Consider the following 16,129-nt stretch of genomic DNA (forward strand, 5'->3'; position numbering starts at 1 on the left):
AGCACTTTATCTAAAATACTTCTGCTGATTATCTTACACCAACTCTAATATTGTTATAACATTCATAAAAACAGACATATAAGTCCATGCTTTAGAAAATAAAGCTATTTTAGAGCAGGTGATATCTGTTGAACACTGGTTCATCTCTGGAAGACAGGAACATTTTGGATCTAAACGATGATGGATCAGAGTCTGGAGAAAGAAAAAGAGAGATATTTTAGATCATGTATTTATTTCTCACTGTGTCCAACTTCAAACGTACCGTGTGTTTGTCTTTAAGCTGACATCAGGAGCCCAGTCGTCACTGCAAGAAAAATAACACAAAGCATATTTTCACATGTGTTTCCTCCTGGTGTGAAGGTTGTGGGTTAAATTCTCTCTCTCTGTGGAATGTGCATGGAACGTCTCCTCTCTAACGAGGTTGTGGCTTAGACTCCTGTTTTCTGTGAGTGGAGCTTGTTCTTCTTATGTTACTGTGAGTTCTCTCTTCCTCCCACAGTCATATGACAGTGAAGGGTATTTTGTTCCCCATTGGCCTATTATGTAGCTGGGTCTGGACTCACCGTCTTTAGTGTCGGGGGGCAACAAAGCGTCCTGTCGGTTTGCCAACACAAACGCCAAAGTCGCTAAGATGGCAGCATCCAACACTCCAAGAACAGCCAGAATGTACGCCCAGTGAACCGAGCATCGACCAGGGGAGAAACTAGTCACCTACAGGGGGCGATACAGGGGAGAATTCATTAGAGAGAAGAGAAGAGGGAGTGGGATGAGGGGGGACCATGGGAGTTGCCATGATTCTTCTAATCAGAGAGTGGAGTTGTCAAAATTCAATAGAGGTAAATTATGGTCACTGGTCCAAGTTTGTGGATCTTGAGAGGTTTAAAACTGCAGACAAAAAAGCTTTTCCTAAGACACTTAAGTCCTAGCTCACCTTTGGGAAATAACACGTGTCATTATTTGGTGTGGGGCAAGTCCGATTGTGCAAATAGAATAATGAACAAATCATACCTGAGCTCCACACAGAGCCCTCATCTCCGGATTCTCCCAAGAGTCAGGGAAGAGCAGACAGGCCAGCGCCAGGCAGAAACCTCCCGGGAAAAGAAATCTTATCATTTGATTTTACTACTACTATTAATACTCTTTATCAAATTTTACTTCAAAATGATGACTGAAAAAATGGAATAGTTAACCAAAATTAAATATATTTTCCTGTCCTATTTATGTTTTTCCTCTCATAGTGACAAAACCTCGAACGTCAATTGAGTATTCACTTTCAATACTGCATTGGTATTGAATACAATAAATTGTAGTTTAAATGTTTAAATATATTTTCATTTTAAAACTGGATGGTTCAGAAGATCACATTAAAAGTGTTCCACGTGTACCTGCAGTGAGCTGGAGCCAGGCACAGATCTTATAAACTGTGGCAGCGCTGCAGAACCTGAACAGAACCAGGCACAGAACACTGGTCCACACGGCCCAGAGAGAGAGTCCCACCAACACCGCCACCGACTGGAACGAGGGCAGAGGCGACAGTGTGGAGAGACCCCCACGGCACTCTGGAACCGGCCAATCAGAGTCCACACAGACCTGACAGAAGAAAAACATATGTGACTGTGAGCGTTTAGAGACGTTTCACCTGTACATGTGACTGTGTGCAGTTAGAGACGTTTCACCCGTACATGTGTCTGTGGACAGTTAAAGACGTTTCACCCGTACATGTGTCTGTGTACAGTTAGAGACGTTTCACCCGTACATGTGTCTGTGTACAGTTAGAGACGTTTCACCTGTACATGTGTCTGTGTACAGTTAAAGACGTTTCACCCGTACATGTGTCTGTGTACAGTTAGAGATGTTTCACCCGTACATGTGTCTGTGGACGTTTAGAGACGTTTCAACCGTACATGTGTGTGTGCAGTTAGAGACGTTTCACCCTACATGTGTCTGTGGACAGCTAGAGACGTTTCACCCGTACATGTGTCTGTGGACAGTTAGACGTTTCACCCTACATGTGTCTGTGTACAGTTAAAGACGTTTCACCCTACATGTGTCTGTGTACAGTTAAAGACGTTTCACCTGTACATGTGTCTGTGGACATTTAGAGACATTTCACCCTACATGTGTCTGTGTACAGTTAGAAACGTTTCACCCGACATGTGTCTGTGGACATATACAGACACGTGCTGACTCACCTCAAACAGACCCAGGGTGCCACTGGGCGGTTCTGGTCCGAGTCCCTGGTGTAGACTGGCCTCGGTCCCGACCCACGAGGGCTGGACAAGGATCACGACCTGGATTATGGCAAAGCAGAGTGTGCACACGGCCCACAGAACCCCCACGGCTCTGGCGCTGCGGACAAACTCTGTCTGGTAGAGACGGGACAGGTCCGACAGGGCGGGCGACCCCGACATCACTGAAGCAGAATGAAAATCACAAGGAATAAAACATTTGAGTCAGGTCTTTAAAAACATTACAACTTTAACACGCAACAAAACATATTTTACTTCTTAGTAGGTTATTGCCTTATTTTGACCAAACTGAGACAAACTCACAATGGGGCAAAAATTACTAAAATCAAATCAAGATTCAACAAGGAGTAAAGGCAAATGACACGTGCGAATGGCCTAATGCATTTTAATTCATGTCAAAGGTGAGTCATAATAACACATCGTTTATTCTTAAGGCGAGCAGAAGAGGCAGTGCTCAACAAAGAAAAAAAGAAAGAAAAAAACGCAATAATATTAATAATTCTCGTGGCGAGTCACTTATGTTTTTCGATAAGAACCATGGATCAGAATCCGATGCAAACACACGAGCTGGTCCCATCCCGCTTAACACATGCCGATCACGAGGAGCCATCGAGTGAAATTCTTATAAAAAGCAGTAACATTGTGTGAGGAGATACAGGACATACCTACTGCCGCCTCCTCCAGGATTAGAGCCAGTTTTTCGGCTGTAGAGGAACAGAAAAGCCCGCTGTGGGACGGAGGACAGAGGGATGCGGGAGGATGCTGCGGAGCCAGATGAAGACGGAGAGGATTTGAACGAACGGGCGTGAAAAGACTACAAAGATGGCGGAGCAAGACGTGGACGCGCTACATTTCGACTGCGACACAGTACGAATGAACCATGGATCTATTATAATATGAATGAACACACACTAAGCAAGCTATCCATTTCTGAAAAAGAAGATGTATATATGAAGATTATTTTACGTTTTTATTACGATTTTTCTTTTTCTTTTTTATATAGAATTAGATTATTTTTTTGGACATCGTATTTATTTATTTATTTTACATCGGATTTTTTTTCACATCGAATTACATTTTTTTGACATTGTATTTTTTGACATCGTATTTAAAAAAAAAATTATTTATTTTTTTTACATCAAACAATATTTTTTTTACATCATTTTTTTTATATCAAATAAAAAATAAATTACACAGATTTTTTTTATATCGAATTAAAAAAATCTTTTATCGTATTTATATACAATGAATATTTTTACTAGATTTGATGTCAAAAAATAAAATTCTATGTAATAAAAACACAAAATAACCTTCATAGAATATATTAATAAAAATTATAAATATTTAGTACTGCACGATTTGACCTTTTTTCTGACAAACATTGCGATTACAAATCGATTACGTACGATTATTATAGGATTCTGTTCCAAGTTCACATTTGAAACATACATTAACATTTAAGAGAAAATTGAAGAAAACAGAGAACATCCATATTTTAATTGCAGAAAAATGAATAAAATTAGAAAATGTATTTATTATACACTAGAATCTATGATGCTTGACAGGAGTAGAAGGAAGAAAACTTAATTCATCTACCCTTATGTGTCATTCTTGCAGAATGACACATAATACAAAAAGATCATTTTCTGTTGAAAATATGACCTAAACAAGTGCAGTTTTTACAATTTGCTGGTTGCAACTGTTCGATTCAATTGCAATTCATCTTGCCTGAGCAATATTTAGTTATTTGCATTTCTTGTGTCTGGAGTTAAAAATGTGAGCAGTGAAGCTGATTTGAACCAGCGGCAGGGTGCGCTCTTGACAAATGTATTGAAAAGAAAAGTTTTTTTCCCTATCAAATAACATCTTTTAAAACAGGCCACAGTGTTCACCTTAACTTTGAGCAACTGTTACTAAAGAGGATGCTGAGTGTGAGCAGAATCTACACACTCCAGAACGACCCCAGCCTCAGTCCACTCTGGGATTTACTGTCCCCCATCACCTGGTCCTAGATGCCGTGCCTTCTCTGTAATACAGCTTTTATTAACAAACTTTCCTCGTGACATGCATAAATGCAACATAATCAGTATATTTTAGTGTTTGCGTAATAAAATCATTACTGGTACCAGTGTTTAACGTTTGTAATTGAAACAAAGATGTGCAAGTGACATTTGCAAGTTTAATATTTCTGAACAAAGTTCAAAGTTTCAGATATTTTCATACAATGAGTGAATATTGCACAAAACACACAGGCCTCAGCTACACCCAAACAAAACCAGACAGAAAACACAAACAAGAGTCAGAACCAAACATTCATATCATAAAAACATTAAACCGAGCACTAAATATTATTCGAGCAGTATTATTTTAGCCAAAGTATATTTGATTGGTTAATTTAGGAAAATTTGAATAGCCACAGAAATGCCACAACCCATTTCTCAATTGGAACATAGAATACATTTTAAAGGTTTTTTAAATCAGGACAAAATAATACAAGCATTTTCTCAAAGGGGGCTGATTTGGGTTTTAAAGCATGAGAATATTTCTCATGCTTTAAAAAAGTGGCTGAAGTAATACTGACATTTTTTGTTCATAAAACATTCAAAATCTCACTTTTAACTTAAAATTCTCAAAATACGATTCAAAAAACATGCTGGAGGCTTCAGTAAAACCTGCTGGCGAGTCCACTCTCAATGGTGACGCTCTTTAAAAGTCCAGTAACACAGAGCATATTTGAGGTCATAAAATATAAAACAACTAGAATAATAAGTTTAAAATATGATTTGGTTTTAAGTCCAGGGAGGGATTTCTTCTCCAAATTTGGCCCAATGAGCTGCATTCTTTGCTTCAAATAAAACCTGAGAACAAAATAAAAACAAATTAGAAACGTGTATTTATAAAGCAATTGTATCTTTTACCACGGACATTATGAATCCCACAAACATAGCACTGCCCAGTAGTATCAGAAGAACTAGATGTAGCTGCAGCAGTTGTACAGTGCAGTAGTAGAGGTTGAAGCAGCAGTAATGGCAGTAATAGTAGCAGTAGCAGTACCTGGTTGTGGACGTAGGATTCGCAGACGTAGCACCACACTGACAGATCAGCGTAGCTCAGAACCACGGGATGTTCTGCTGTGACTCCGTGGATCACCATGTGCTCGTTCACGTACCGGCCACAGCACACCTGAGAGGGATAAGCCATGATTTATAAAGACCAATGACCATAATTACTTCTGGGTTCAGTAACATTCCAGCCTCATCCAAAGGCCTTTTAACCTTGTAGCAGGTGAGACAAATCCAGTTCTCCACTTCAGAGCCACAGTCCTCACAGGGTTTGAATATATCTACACCAGCAGGGGGCAGCGGTTTCACTGAGTCTAGATGAGGGCACCAGGGAAGAGGGTCCACCACAAACAAGGTGTTCTGGAAGGGTAAACATAAGGAGTGTGTACATATGAATCCTCTCCACAAATCACATCATATTCATTGATCTCAAAATGACTCGTAACGTTTAGGACCAAATTACAACTAGCTCCAATCTATCTATACCTCTATCGATGTGAAAAAGTGAAATCCGTTCTTACTCCACCCATCTCTACTCCACATGTCACCTCTAGGTTTGTCTTGGACCAACCAGAGGCTCCTTCTGCCTCTGCCTCAGGCTCCTCCCCTTTCACAGGTGAGGGTTCAGCGTCCGCCCCTTTCAGAGGTAAAACGCCCGGTTCTCCCCCTTTTACAGGTGAGGGCTCGTTTTTGGAAACGGCCACCTCGGAGTCCGTGGCAGCAACAACAACCTAAAATATCATTAAAGACTAACATGTTAAAATATCGGATCTAAATTAGAACCACATTTTGAATCGACATAACAAATCGACACTATATTTGGATGCAAGTATGTTTCACCTGTGACTCTGACGGACTTTTCTCTAACAACTTCTGTCCCTGATTGTCCAGTCTTCCAGAGCTGGGACGGCGTTTGGGTCTGGCCCCGCCCACCGCAGCAGTCTGAGTGATGTCTAAACCGGCCAATCCCTGCGTGAGCTGGTCTAAATCAGTGGAAGGAATTGGAGGTTTGTCGTTCTGATCAGACGTTCTGCCTTTTCCTTTAGAACTGCGTCTCCCACGATGCTTTGGGGATGGCAACGACTCACGCACCAGGTCTGGGACTAGAGAGAGGTAACAAGGACCAAAGAAATTGCATAATGAAAGCGTAATTTAGAGGTATTACAATTGCCATTTCCAGTCTGTACTAACTTTGTATCCGTAGTGACTTCCAGAATGGAGCATGGTGTCTGATGACTTCGTTGATGGATGTGACGGCGCTGTGATGAGGGGGCGGGGACAGGATTGATGGGGGCGAGTCTCCGAGTAACACAGAGGTACAGAGGGCCATGGACTCAGAGATGGACGTCAAGTTGTAGCCTCCCTAAAGACAACAAGGTTAAAGCACGACCAGGACAAACGCCTTGCTCAGACCACATGCAGAGCAAATGTGGTGTTAGAGTACTGCTGTGCTCTAGCGGTCACAGGCTTTGAAAGCTGCACTAACCACACTTAACCAAGGAACCAAGGACGTCTATAAGAAATAAGCCTGTGGACGGTGCTTGGTGAAAATAGACTCCAAACAGAATGAATCCAAACCACCTCAGCATTGCTCTGAGGGCAGTCAGAGATTAATTGCAATCTAATCTGTGCAGATTGTATATTTCACTTTGGAGTTCAACCAAACTGTGGTGTGCATACACCAGCTATGAAACTTTTTCCTACATTGAGATTGTAATGTTGGTATAGTGCAGAACAGACAAGTGAAGATTATAGTGTAAAGTCAGGTCCAAACCAAACCACAGTGAAAACACTTCGCAATGACAAAAGCAGAAAAATCAGGACTGGTGAAAGGCAGGAATAAGATAAGATAAGAGAACCTTTATTTGTCCCACAATGGGGAAAACAGATTACGTACAGAAACACAAGATTAGAAACAGAAGTGGAATAAAAACCCTAACCTATTCAAATCTACACATATATATATATATATATTTTATATGCTCCATATATATATATATATATATATATATATATATATATGGAGCATATAAAATATATATATATAAATATATATATTTATATATATATATATATATATATATATATATATATATAATATATATATATAAATATATATATATATATATATATATATATATATATATATATGTATTTATTATTATTAACAGTAATTAAATAAACTCTTATTTACAGTAAGTGGCTGTAAGTGTAAAGCCTGGGAGGACTGATGTCTCAGAAGTCTAAACCAGTAATTCTCCTCTTTGAGCACACAGAACACTTAAATATCCCAAGGACCCAACATCGTTCTCCACCATGACATCACAATTACATGCTAATCTTTAAATGTTTAGGATTGTACATCATAAGATATTGTAGTATTTAATTGTAGCTAGTTGTAATTTGTGCCACAGGGTTCGGTACTTGGTCCAATTCTGTTTACTCTTTATATGCTACCATTAGGCAACATTATCAGAAAGCATGACATTAACTTCCACTGCTATGCAGACGACACTCAGCTGTATTTATCAATGAAACCTGATCAGAGCGATCAAGTAGACAGACTTAGTACTTGTGTGAAGGAGATAAAAACCTGGATGACACTAAACTACCTGCTTCTTAACCCTGAAAAAACCGAGGTCATTGTGCTTGGCCCTAAGCATCTACGAGACGCTCTATCTGAGCAGATAGTCACACTGGACAATGTCAGTGTAGCCTCCAGTTCTACTGTAAGAAACCTTGGAGTCTTATTTGACCAGGAGCTCTCATTTAAAGCTCATATAAATCAAGCTTGTAAAACAGCCTATTTCCATTTGCGCAACATCGCCAAAATCAGAAGAATCCTGCCTAAAAGTGATGCCGAAAAACTTATCCATGCATTTGTAACGACTAGATTAGACTACTGTAACTCCCTGCTTGCAGCGTGTCCTAAAAGCTCCATAAAAAGCTTTCAACTGGTTCAAAATGCAGCAGCAAGATTACTAACAGGAACAAAAAGAAGAGAGCACATTACGCTGGTGCTGAAGTCTCTTCACTGGCTCCCCGTCGAGTTTAGAATCAAATTCAAAATTCTACTCTTGACCTACAAAGCCATAAATGACATGGCCCCATCCTACCTCAAAGATGCTATAGAACCATATCATCCAAACAGAGCTCTTCGCTCTCAGAATGCCGGCCTTCTGGTGGTGCTAAGAGTCTCTAAAAGTACTGTAGGAGGTAGAGCGTTTAGCTACCAAGCTCCTGTGTTATGGAATCAGCTCCCGACCCATGTTAAATATGCTGACACAGTCTCTTCATTTAAGTCCAGGCTTAAAACGTTCCTCTTCGAAATCGCTTATGGTCAGACTAGTTAGGAACAGAAACATAAACCCACAGCTTCAGCTACGCTGCCCTAGGAGTAACTATGCTGGGGGAAGTATGACAGCTTGAGCACTATACTCTTCTTCTTCTGACTACTTATGCTATCAAACAATATTTATTTTTTGATTCCACTTGCAAACTGTTCACCGCCTTCTTTTCTTTCTCTCACTCCTGAGGACCTGTGGACCCAGATGCCCCTCCCCTGGTGAAGTGGTCCCTGCCCTGTGTGGACGGTCCCTCATCTGCCTGAAGAGTGGGTCCAGCTCGCCTCCGACGGTCCCTCATCTGCCTGAAGAGTGGGTCCAGCTCGCCTCCGACGGTCCCTCTTCTGCCTGAAGAGTGGGTCCAGCTCGACTCAGACGGTCCCTCTTCTGCCTGAAGAGTGGGTCCAGCTCGCCTCCGACGGTCCCTCTTCTGCCTGAAGAGTGGGTCCAGCTCGACTCAGACGGTCCCTCTTCTGCCTGAAGAGTGGGTCCAGCTCGCCTCCGATGGTCCCTCTTCTGCCTGAAGAGTGGGTCCAGCTCGCCTCCGACGGTCCCTCTTCTGCCTGAAGAGTGGGTCCAGCTCGACTCAGACGGTCCCTCTTCTGCCTGAAGAGTGGGTCCAGCTCGCCTCCGACGGTCCCTCTTCTGCCTGAAGAGTGGGTCCAGCTCGACTCAGACGGTCCCTCTTCTGCCTGAAGAGTGGGTCCAGCTCGCCTCCGACGGTCCCTCTTCTGCCTGAAGAGTGGGTCCAGCTCGACTCAGACGGTCCCTCTTCTGCCTGAAGAGTGGGTCCAGCTCCAGTCTCCTCGTGTCCGTCTGTCCGTCTGTGAGAGTCGGATCTCTCCTTCACTGGAACTCCTCCAGGTTTCTACGCTTTTTTCCCAAAGAGGTTTTTTTGTAGTTTTTCCTGGCCGAGAAGGAGAGTCTAAGGACAGAGGACCCTGGGACATCGTCCCTCGCCACCACAGACATTGTCTGACTCCCTCGCCACCACAGACATTGTCTGACTTCATCGCCACCACAGACATTGTTGATTCATTTCTCCCTGTGGCCCTCAGAGGCAACTGTTGTTGTGATTTTGGGCCTTACAAAAATAAATTGATTTGATTTGATTTAGTCTAATTTAAGACTAAACCCAGGTCTTACCTCCAGGATCATGACTAGTCTCCCTGAAGCCAGAGTAAGCAGTAGATGTGTGAGGTGAGCGTAGCCCTCTGGAGTCACATTGTATCCCCCTAAAGGATCTCCACGAGCCGCATCAAACCCAGCCGAGACCAGGACCAGATCTGGGTTGAACTGAAACAAAGAGAGGTCATGGTCCATTTTGTTTGGGCCCTTTTATTTGACTCTATAGAAATTGATATTATTATTATTTTATTATTCATTGTTCTATGTTGCACTTTAACGCTGAGACAAGTTCCTATGTTAGTGAACTGTGTTCAATGGCAATATAGCTTTTCTGGTTCTGATTGTAAATGCATTTGCATCAGCATTTTATCTTTTATAACTTCTGATAATTAGGTTTATGTGGAGACTAATGTTAAAGGAATAATGGAGGATTTTTTGGCGCCAAGTCTCATTTCTCAATAGTTCATTCACATGTCAATCATAGGATGCACCTACTGCTCACCTGTAGCCTCGTTCGCTCATACCCAGGAGAGCAACACGTTTGCCTGGCTGCGCACGCGTGGTTAATATGCCGGTGTGTGTCTAAGCGCATGGATCTATCATAATATAGTTCCCTCAGTGTACAGGACAAAATGAAGACAGAGAAAGACAGTTCGAGCTGGCTCAGAAGCGACGGAAATCTAAGGTGACGAGAGATGCCATGCGATCCATCGCGCTAATAAACAAATGCACGTGTAGCAACGAGGCTTTTGTGTGCGTCCGCACGGGGGGAGTGCGCATGCGCACTTCCGCCTGAGTTCTCAAATCGGCGAAAAATCCTCCATTATTCCTTTAACGTAACCAAAAACCTGGCAGTAAAACGTGTAAAAAAAATAAGAGTTAACTGGGGTTTTAACTATCACTTTAAAGTCTCAAATCCATGTGTCTGGATAAATAAAATAAAAACTCTTTGCATGATTTGAATCGAGCATATAACTTTTCAGAGCTGTATCTCACCTCGGTGGCGATTGGCATGACGACTTGATGAAATGCAGCAATGTATTCTGCATCCCCCATCCTCCCACCGCTCCAGGCCACGTTCACGTTGAAGCCCGCCCCTCTGGCCACGCCCACTTTGTCACATGCAGCGTCCAATGAGGAGGGGAAGAAGCTGCCGTTGTCGTAGCGATGAAGTGATACGTACAACACACTGAAGAGAGAAAAGTAAGTTGTCCAATTTAAATATAATATTGACTTATTATTAATATTGAAGATTTTTGTATCTGCTCTGAAGCAGGACTTAACGGGTGTTTTTCTCAAGCCGAAACAAACTTTAGAGGGAGGAGCAGGAAAAAGAATCAGCAGGACAAGACGCTCACCTGTTGTCATCCTCAAACATGTGTTGGGTCCCATTGCCATGGTGAACGTCCCAGTCCAGAATCAAGACTCGGAGTGATGGATTGTCTGAGATTTTCTGAGCAAATCGAGCCGCAAGCGCTGCCGTGTTAAAGAGGCAGAATCCACAGGGGAAGTCCTTCTCTGCATGGTGTCCAGGGGGCCGCACTATTGCCACAGAATTACACACCTACAAAGAAGTATTTAACCTTCGTTTTAGTTGTTGTTTCCATAAGAACAAAGTTGTAAATCCTGATATTGATACAGTACTATAGTCAGAGTGTTTCACCTGTCCAGTGAGGACGGCCTCCACAGCTCTGAAACAGCCCCCCGCTGCCATCAGAGCACAATCATAACTCTGATTATTCAGGAAGATCGAGTTAAACTCCTCCCCCAGTTTGAACAAGTCTCTGGGTTTCAGATCAGATGTGGCCTTCATACGAGCAATGTGATCCGCACTGGAAAATAACACATGCTGGGTTAGCCGTGGTTTGGTCTCATATGGAAAAATTTGTTCATACTGTACACGTTCACTCAATCTGCTAAAAGTAGCTGCAAATAAAACGGTTCTGATGCAGACTTAAGTGTGTGTACACCGTAAACTTGCCTAATGTGACTAGTTTAACAATCGGGACTAAACCAGCTCTGAGACAGCCACTAAAATGGTCTGTTGCTCCTTAAGTTTTAATTCCGGCTTTACATCTTGGCTTCAGTCTTACCTGTGGCACATCAGAAGCTCCTCCTCTGTCGCCGGTCGCACCTCGAGTCTGTCACAGCGCTGCTCCAGACCCAGTTGCTGGTGTCGCGTGTAGATCTTCGAGATCCTCTGAGGCTGCTCTGGATGATGTCTAAATAAAAAAAAAGTCTATATTGTTAATCACTAGGAAACCTCTCTCCTCTGCCACAGGTGCAACCTCTTCACCTGTCCCACAAGTTGAGGTGCTCCATCATCCTCTCATCATAAACCAATCCAGTCTTTGTGGAAACTGAAGGGGTGGGACTTGGGCAACACAGGCTTCCCTGATTGGTCGATTCCCTCAGCACTTCACTACCAGAGAAGGCACACCCCTCTACACAACAAGAGTATTGCATATTATTATCAGTACAGTATTTCAGTTTAATAAAGGCTGTAATAAATAGGTGAGTGGTTAAAACAGGACCTACCCAGAACCTGGAGAGAAGCCCAATGTGGATACAGGGAACTGATGGTCTGAGAAATGGACTCCAGAGCACTAAAATTAACAGTTACTGATTTAATATTAATCAATGAAAATACCTTGCCACCACTAATTTCCCCCCCATAAATGTAAAAAATGTTATCCTTTTCCTGTAACTTAACCTGTTACCACCCACCTGTCCGCCGGCGAACATTTTCTATATCTCAAATATTCTCTTACATCATCACTTTTATTTCCGTGGTCGATACCAGCAAGCCATACATCATTTTAAAGCTTATTTTCTCAACAAAACGAATATGTCATTGATTTACATTAAATAATATGCCCCAAGAAGCAATTGCCAATAGTTTGTGAGAAAGTCTCAACTTTTACAAACGCATGTCCTACCTGTTTGCTGTTTATGACGGACGAAACGGCTTTAATTCTGTACATCCTTGTACTCAGTCTGTCCGTAAGGAACCATTGAAAAACAATATCCACTTGTATTTTTCCTGAAGTTATCCGATTTCGAGATATTGTCAAGTAAACAAACTTTTCTTCGTTTCTCGCCGGACGAGAATGCGCTTGTCCGCCGCATTTCTCCGTCCATAACAAATGACCTGTTTGACTTATACGATAGTGGTTGACATCGATCTCTTCCTTAGACTGTTTCCTACAGAATGAGACCATCCACGAATTTTTCTGTCACCGGGTTTGTTTGCTACAGCCTCCGGAGGAAAAAAATTCGGCGCTTCCGAAGCGCGCGTCCATCTTTGTTTTTAGCCCTTAGCTTCTGCTAACAGGCACGCAGGAGACTTTGAGTGACATATTATTCTAGCCAATCAGGAGACCTTTTTCCTGATAGGCGGGACAAAGGGTTTATTTACACAGAATTCTCCCTGTTCACGTGCGTAAGGCTCCGGGAAGGCTGTAAAGAGCCAGATTTCTCGGCAGGATTTTGCGCATAACGTTTTTTGAGTTTATTAGCCTTTTGGACGTGCATTTTGTTAGATATATGTATTATTATACCAATACAAAAATAAAATAAAAATACTATAATTATTTTTTTTTTTTAACCTCTATATGGGAAATTCATGGGTAAACTCATATTTACACATTTTCACACATTTTTTTTTTAGCGGTTATAATTGCTATTAGTGGCCTACAAAACATCAAAATGTATGTTTTATGATCATAGAGGAGCTAAAATTGTAATAAAACAGTTTGGCACAGTTGGCACATATTTGGATCACTTGTTCCGAATATACTTTTTGATACAAAAAGGTCAACAGCACCAAAATGCCTGTTCCTAGAGATCTGAAACTTTACACAGTTGTTGTCAACAAGATAAACATCATGTACAGTGAACAGCATATGCACACAATGAAATATGTCATGCTCAGGACCATTACAAATTGACAATATTCAGGCGAGACTAAAAAAGGATGTTTTGTTTATGTTTGGGCCTCTGTAGTGTAAGTTCTGAAGCCCTGACAGTGTTCATGTGCACATCTGCAGAAACTAGAAGGCCTAAGCTTTCTAATGATGCATCACACTTGCATGTGGAACATAAGATCCTCTTTTAATAAGCAATGCCATTTAGGTATGTCCAACCATTGTGCACAGGGCGAAAATAGGTGGGTGGTAACAGGTTAAAAGGTTGAATGGACGATTTTTTGGCCCCGAGTCTCATTTCCTCGTGGCGTGGACTGCCGATTAGTCCTGCCACGTATCAATCATAAAACGCACCTACCGCTCACCTGCAGCCGCATGTGGCTCGTCCCATGTTTGTGCGTGTCTAAGCGCATTGATCTATCATAATATAGTTCCCTCAGTGTACGGGACCAAATGAAGACGGAGAAAGACTGTTCGAGCTGACTCAGAGGACGGAAATCTATGGGAGACGAGAGATGCGATGCGATCTGTCGCGCTAATAAACAAACGCACGTATGTTGTATCAGTCCGCACGGGGGAGTGCGCATGCGCCTGAGTTCTCAAATCGCCGAAAAATCGTCCATTGCGCATTTAATGGAAATACCTGTCTGAGGGAGCAGTGGGCGGAGACAGGGGAGGACAGGCTCCACCCAGTAAGGCTTTCACACAGGCTGCAGCGCCCTCTGCTGTCTGTGCCAAGTTATAACCACCCTAAGAGCAAGAGGATTCATTATAAAAGATTAGTTTGTTAATCTTGGTTTAGTTTTGAATTACCTCTAAAGCTAGAATGATGCGTCCTTCGGCTAAACTCATGAGGAGGCGTGTTAGAAACTGGAAGCACTGAGGACTGACGCACATCTCGCCCTGACAATAAAAAGAAGAGAAGACAAGAAAACATTAAAATACATTATTTCAATTCTAATCAGTATTGAACCATGACAGTACGCTATATTACCTTAGGGTCTCCCTCTGCAGGGTCAAAACCGGCTGAAACCAGGACTAACTGAGGCTGGAACTGAGAAAACAACACATTATTTATTTCTGAAGGAATTTACCATCTTTCTTTTTTTCTCTTGCCTTTTAATTTAATTTTTTTACCTCGAAGGCAACAGGAAGCAGTAGGTGATAGAAAGCAGCAATGTAATCTGCATCAGTCATTCCAGTCTGGAAGAGAGTGAATTAATATAAAGTATGTTATGGGATTTTTGAATGAGAATTGCTCCACATGCTCCTGATGTGACGTCACTATAAATACATTGTAATATTGGTAAATGCTGACCTTGTTCCACGGTAAGTTGATGGTTCGCCCGGCCCCTCGTGTGTCCCCTATAAAATCTGAGTTTGACTCGGGAAGATGAGGCCAAAATGATCCGCGCTCAAACCGGTGGACGCTGAAGTACAGAACACTGAAACAAAATATATACAATTACAATTTATTGCAGCGTAATTTTGATGTTAAATGTCACTGAGGAAGTAACAAGAATATTATTGGAAGTATATTTAAATTACATCAGATACAGAAATGGCAAAAGATGGCCTTGATGTGTCCAAGATTGAATAAAAAGAGTGCATCTTCACCTTGGGTCGTCCTGGAAGCTGTACTGGATGCCCTGTCCATGGTGCACGTCCCAGTCCACAATCAGCACTCTGTAATAACAAGTCAAAACTATGAAATTAAGTCTTATCTGAATGACCAAGGCACTCAAACTTTTACATTTATTAACACAAGTCCAGTTAATTATCTTACTTTTACAAAAGCTAGCTTACCTACTGACTCTATGCCTGGTCTGAGCGTATCGAGCTGCAATGGCCACATTATTAAACAGGCAGAAACCATTCGCCTGATCTCTTTGAGCGTGGTGTCCAGGAGGTCTGAGAGGAAAAACGGGAACACAAGTTAACCCTATGGAAACAAAATGATAAAATAGTATAACATAATGCTGTACCTGACAAGAGCAAATCCATTCCTGAGTTCTGAAGTGAGGACTCTGTCGACGAGCTGCAGGATCGAGCCCACAGCCAGAACTGCTACAGAAAACGAGTCCTGAGCAGAGAGGAAATTATAATAAATTGTTGAATTTTAATAAAGACAAATGGGCTACTGTTGTGAGAAAATATTCAAATTCTACAACACAGTGGAAGATGGACAGAAGCAAGGCAATTTAAAAAAATAAAACATACACACACATTTAAACCAGAATACTGTATTTGTTTAAATTATCTCACCGGATGGAGATAAACTGAATCATATTTTTCTGACAGAGATCTCAGTTCAGCCTCAGTCATTGTTTGGGTCGAGTGCATCAAATCCACGTAGCTCTGCCTAAAGACACAGGAATATTATCCAGATTATTTCCATCTATTTCTATAGTATTATGATA

At 41.8% G+C, this 16,129-nt stretch overlaps 2 protein-coding genes across 3 annotated transcripts in view; both read right to left on the reverse strand.

Moving 5' to 3' along the window:
* Nucleotides 1-233: 233 nt before the first annotated feature.
* On the reverse strand, nt 234-3,044 carry lhfpl4b (LHFPL tetraspan subfamily member 4b). Its single transcript, XM_072448544.1, has 6 exons — nt 2,915-3,044; nt 2,193-2,413; nt 1,386-1,590; nt 1,009-1,088; nt 564-711; nt 234-304 (listed from the first exon to the last, which is right to left on the reverse strand). The coding sequence occupies exons 2-6, from the start codon at nt 2,409-2,411 to the stop codon at nt 276-278; spliced, it is 681 nt and encodes a 226-aa protein (XP_072304645.1). The 5' UTR covers nt 2,412-2,413; nt 2,915-3,044; the 3' UTR covers nt 234-275.
* A 1,382-nt stretch (nt 3,045-4,426) lies between these two features.
* Nucleotides 4,427-16,129, reverse strand: part of hdac6 (histone deacetylase 6) — a 16,510-nt gene continuing 4,807 nt past the window's right edge. For both annotated transcript variants that reach the window (XM_072449418.1, XM_072449417.1), the window contains exons 7-28: nt 15,975-16,071; nt 15,695-15,792; nt 15,516-15,620; nt 15,327-15,395; nt 15,028-15,154; nt 14,847-14,912; nt 14,704-14,763; nt 14,523-14,612; nt 14,353-14,459; nt 12,322-12,389; nt 12,080-12,227; nt 11,877-12,005; nt 11,447-11,615; nt 11,142-11,347; nt 10,780-10,972; nt 9,802-9,951; nt 6,503-6,674; nt 6,152-6,414; nt 5,833-6,042; nt 5,525-5,671; nt 5,304-5,432; nt 4,427-5,107 (exon numbers count right to left, since the gene is read on the reverse strand). In XM_072449418.1, the coding sequence (XP_072305519.1) occupies nt 5,039-5,107; nt 5,304-5,432; nt 5,525-5,671; nt 5,833-6,042; nt 6,152-6,414; nt 6,503-6,674; nt 9,802-9,951; nt 10,780-10,972; nt 11,142-11,347; nt 11,447-11,615; nt 11,877-12,005; nt 12,080-12,227; nt 12,322-12,389; nt 14,353-14,459; nt 14,523-14,612; nt 14,704-14,763; nt 14,847-14,912; nt 15,028-15,154; nt 15,327-15,395; nt 15,516-15,620; nt 15,695-15,792; nt 15,975-16,071 (2,872 nt within the window). In that variant the 3' untranslated portion in view covers nt 4,427-5,038. The remainder of the gene's footprint in view (nt 5,108-5,303; nt 5,433-5,524; nt 5,672-5,832; nt 6,043-6,151; nt 6,415-6,502; nt 6,675-9,801; nt 9,952-10,779; nt 10,973-11,141; nt 11,348-11,446; nt 11,616-11,876; nt 12,006-12,079; nt 12,228-12,321; nt 12,390-14,352; nt 14,460-14,522; nt 14,613-14,703; nt 14,764-14,846; nt 14,913-15,027; nt 15,155-15,326; nt 15,396-15,515; nt 15,621-15,694; nt 15,793-15,974; nt 16,072-16,129) is intronic.

This window comes from Eucyclogobius newberryi, unplaced genomic scaffold (genome assembly GCF_026437365.1).
Source record: "Eucyclogobius newberryi isolate DKJ021-1_F unplaced genomic scaffold, fEucNew1.0.hap1 SCAF_17, whole genome shotgun sequence".
Taxonomy (NCBI): Eukaryota; Metazoa; Chordata; class Actinopteri; order Gobiiformes; family Gobiidae; genus Eucyclogobius; species Eucyclogobius newberryi.

Bases quoted from the DNA above. Each gene is read 5' to 3' on its own strand.
- lhfpl4b (XM_072448544.1), bottom strand. From the start codon at position 2,411: ATGTCGGGGTCGCCCGCCCTGTCGGACCTGTCCCGTCTCTACCAGACA. The intron at 712-1,008 runs GTATGATTTGTT...CGCCCCCTGTAG, and splicing joins GGGCTCTGTGTGGAGCTCAG to GTGACTAGTTTCTCCCCTGG. The intron at 305-563 runs GTGAGTCCAGAC...TTTTTCTTGCAG, and splicing joins GCCCCCCGACACTAAAGACG to TGACGACTGGGCTCCTGATG.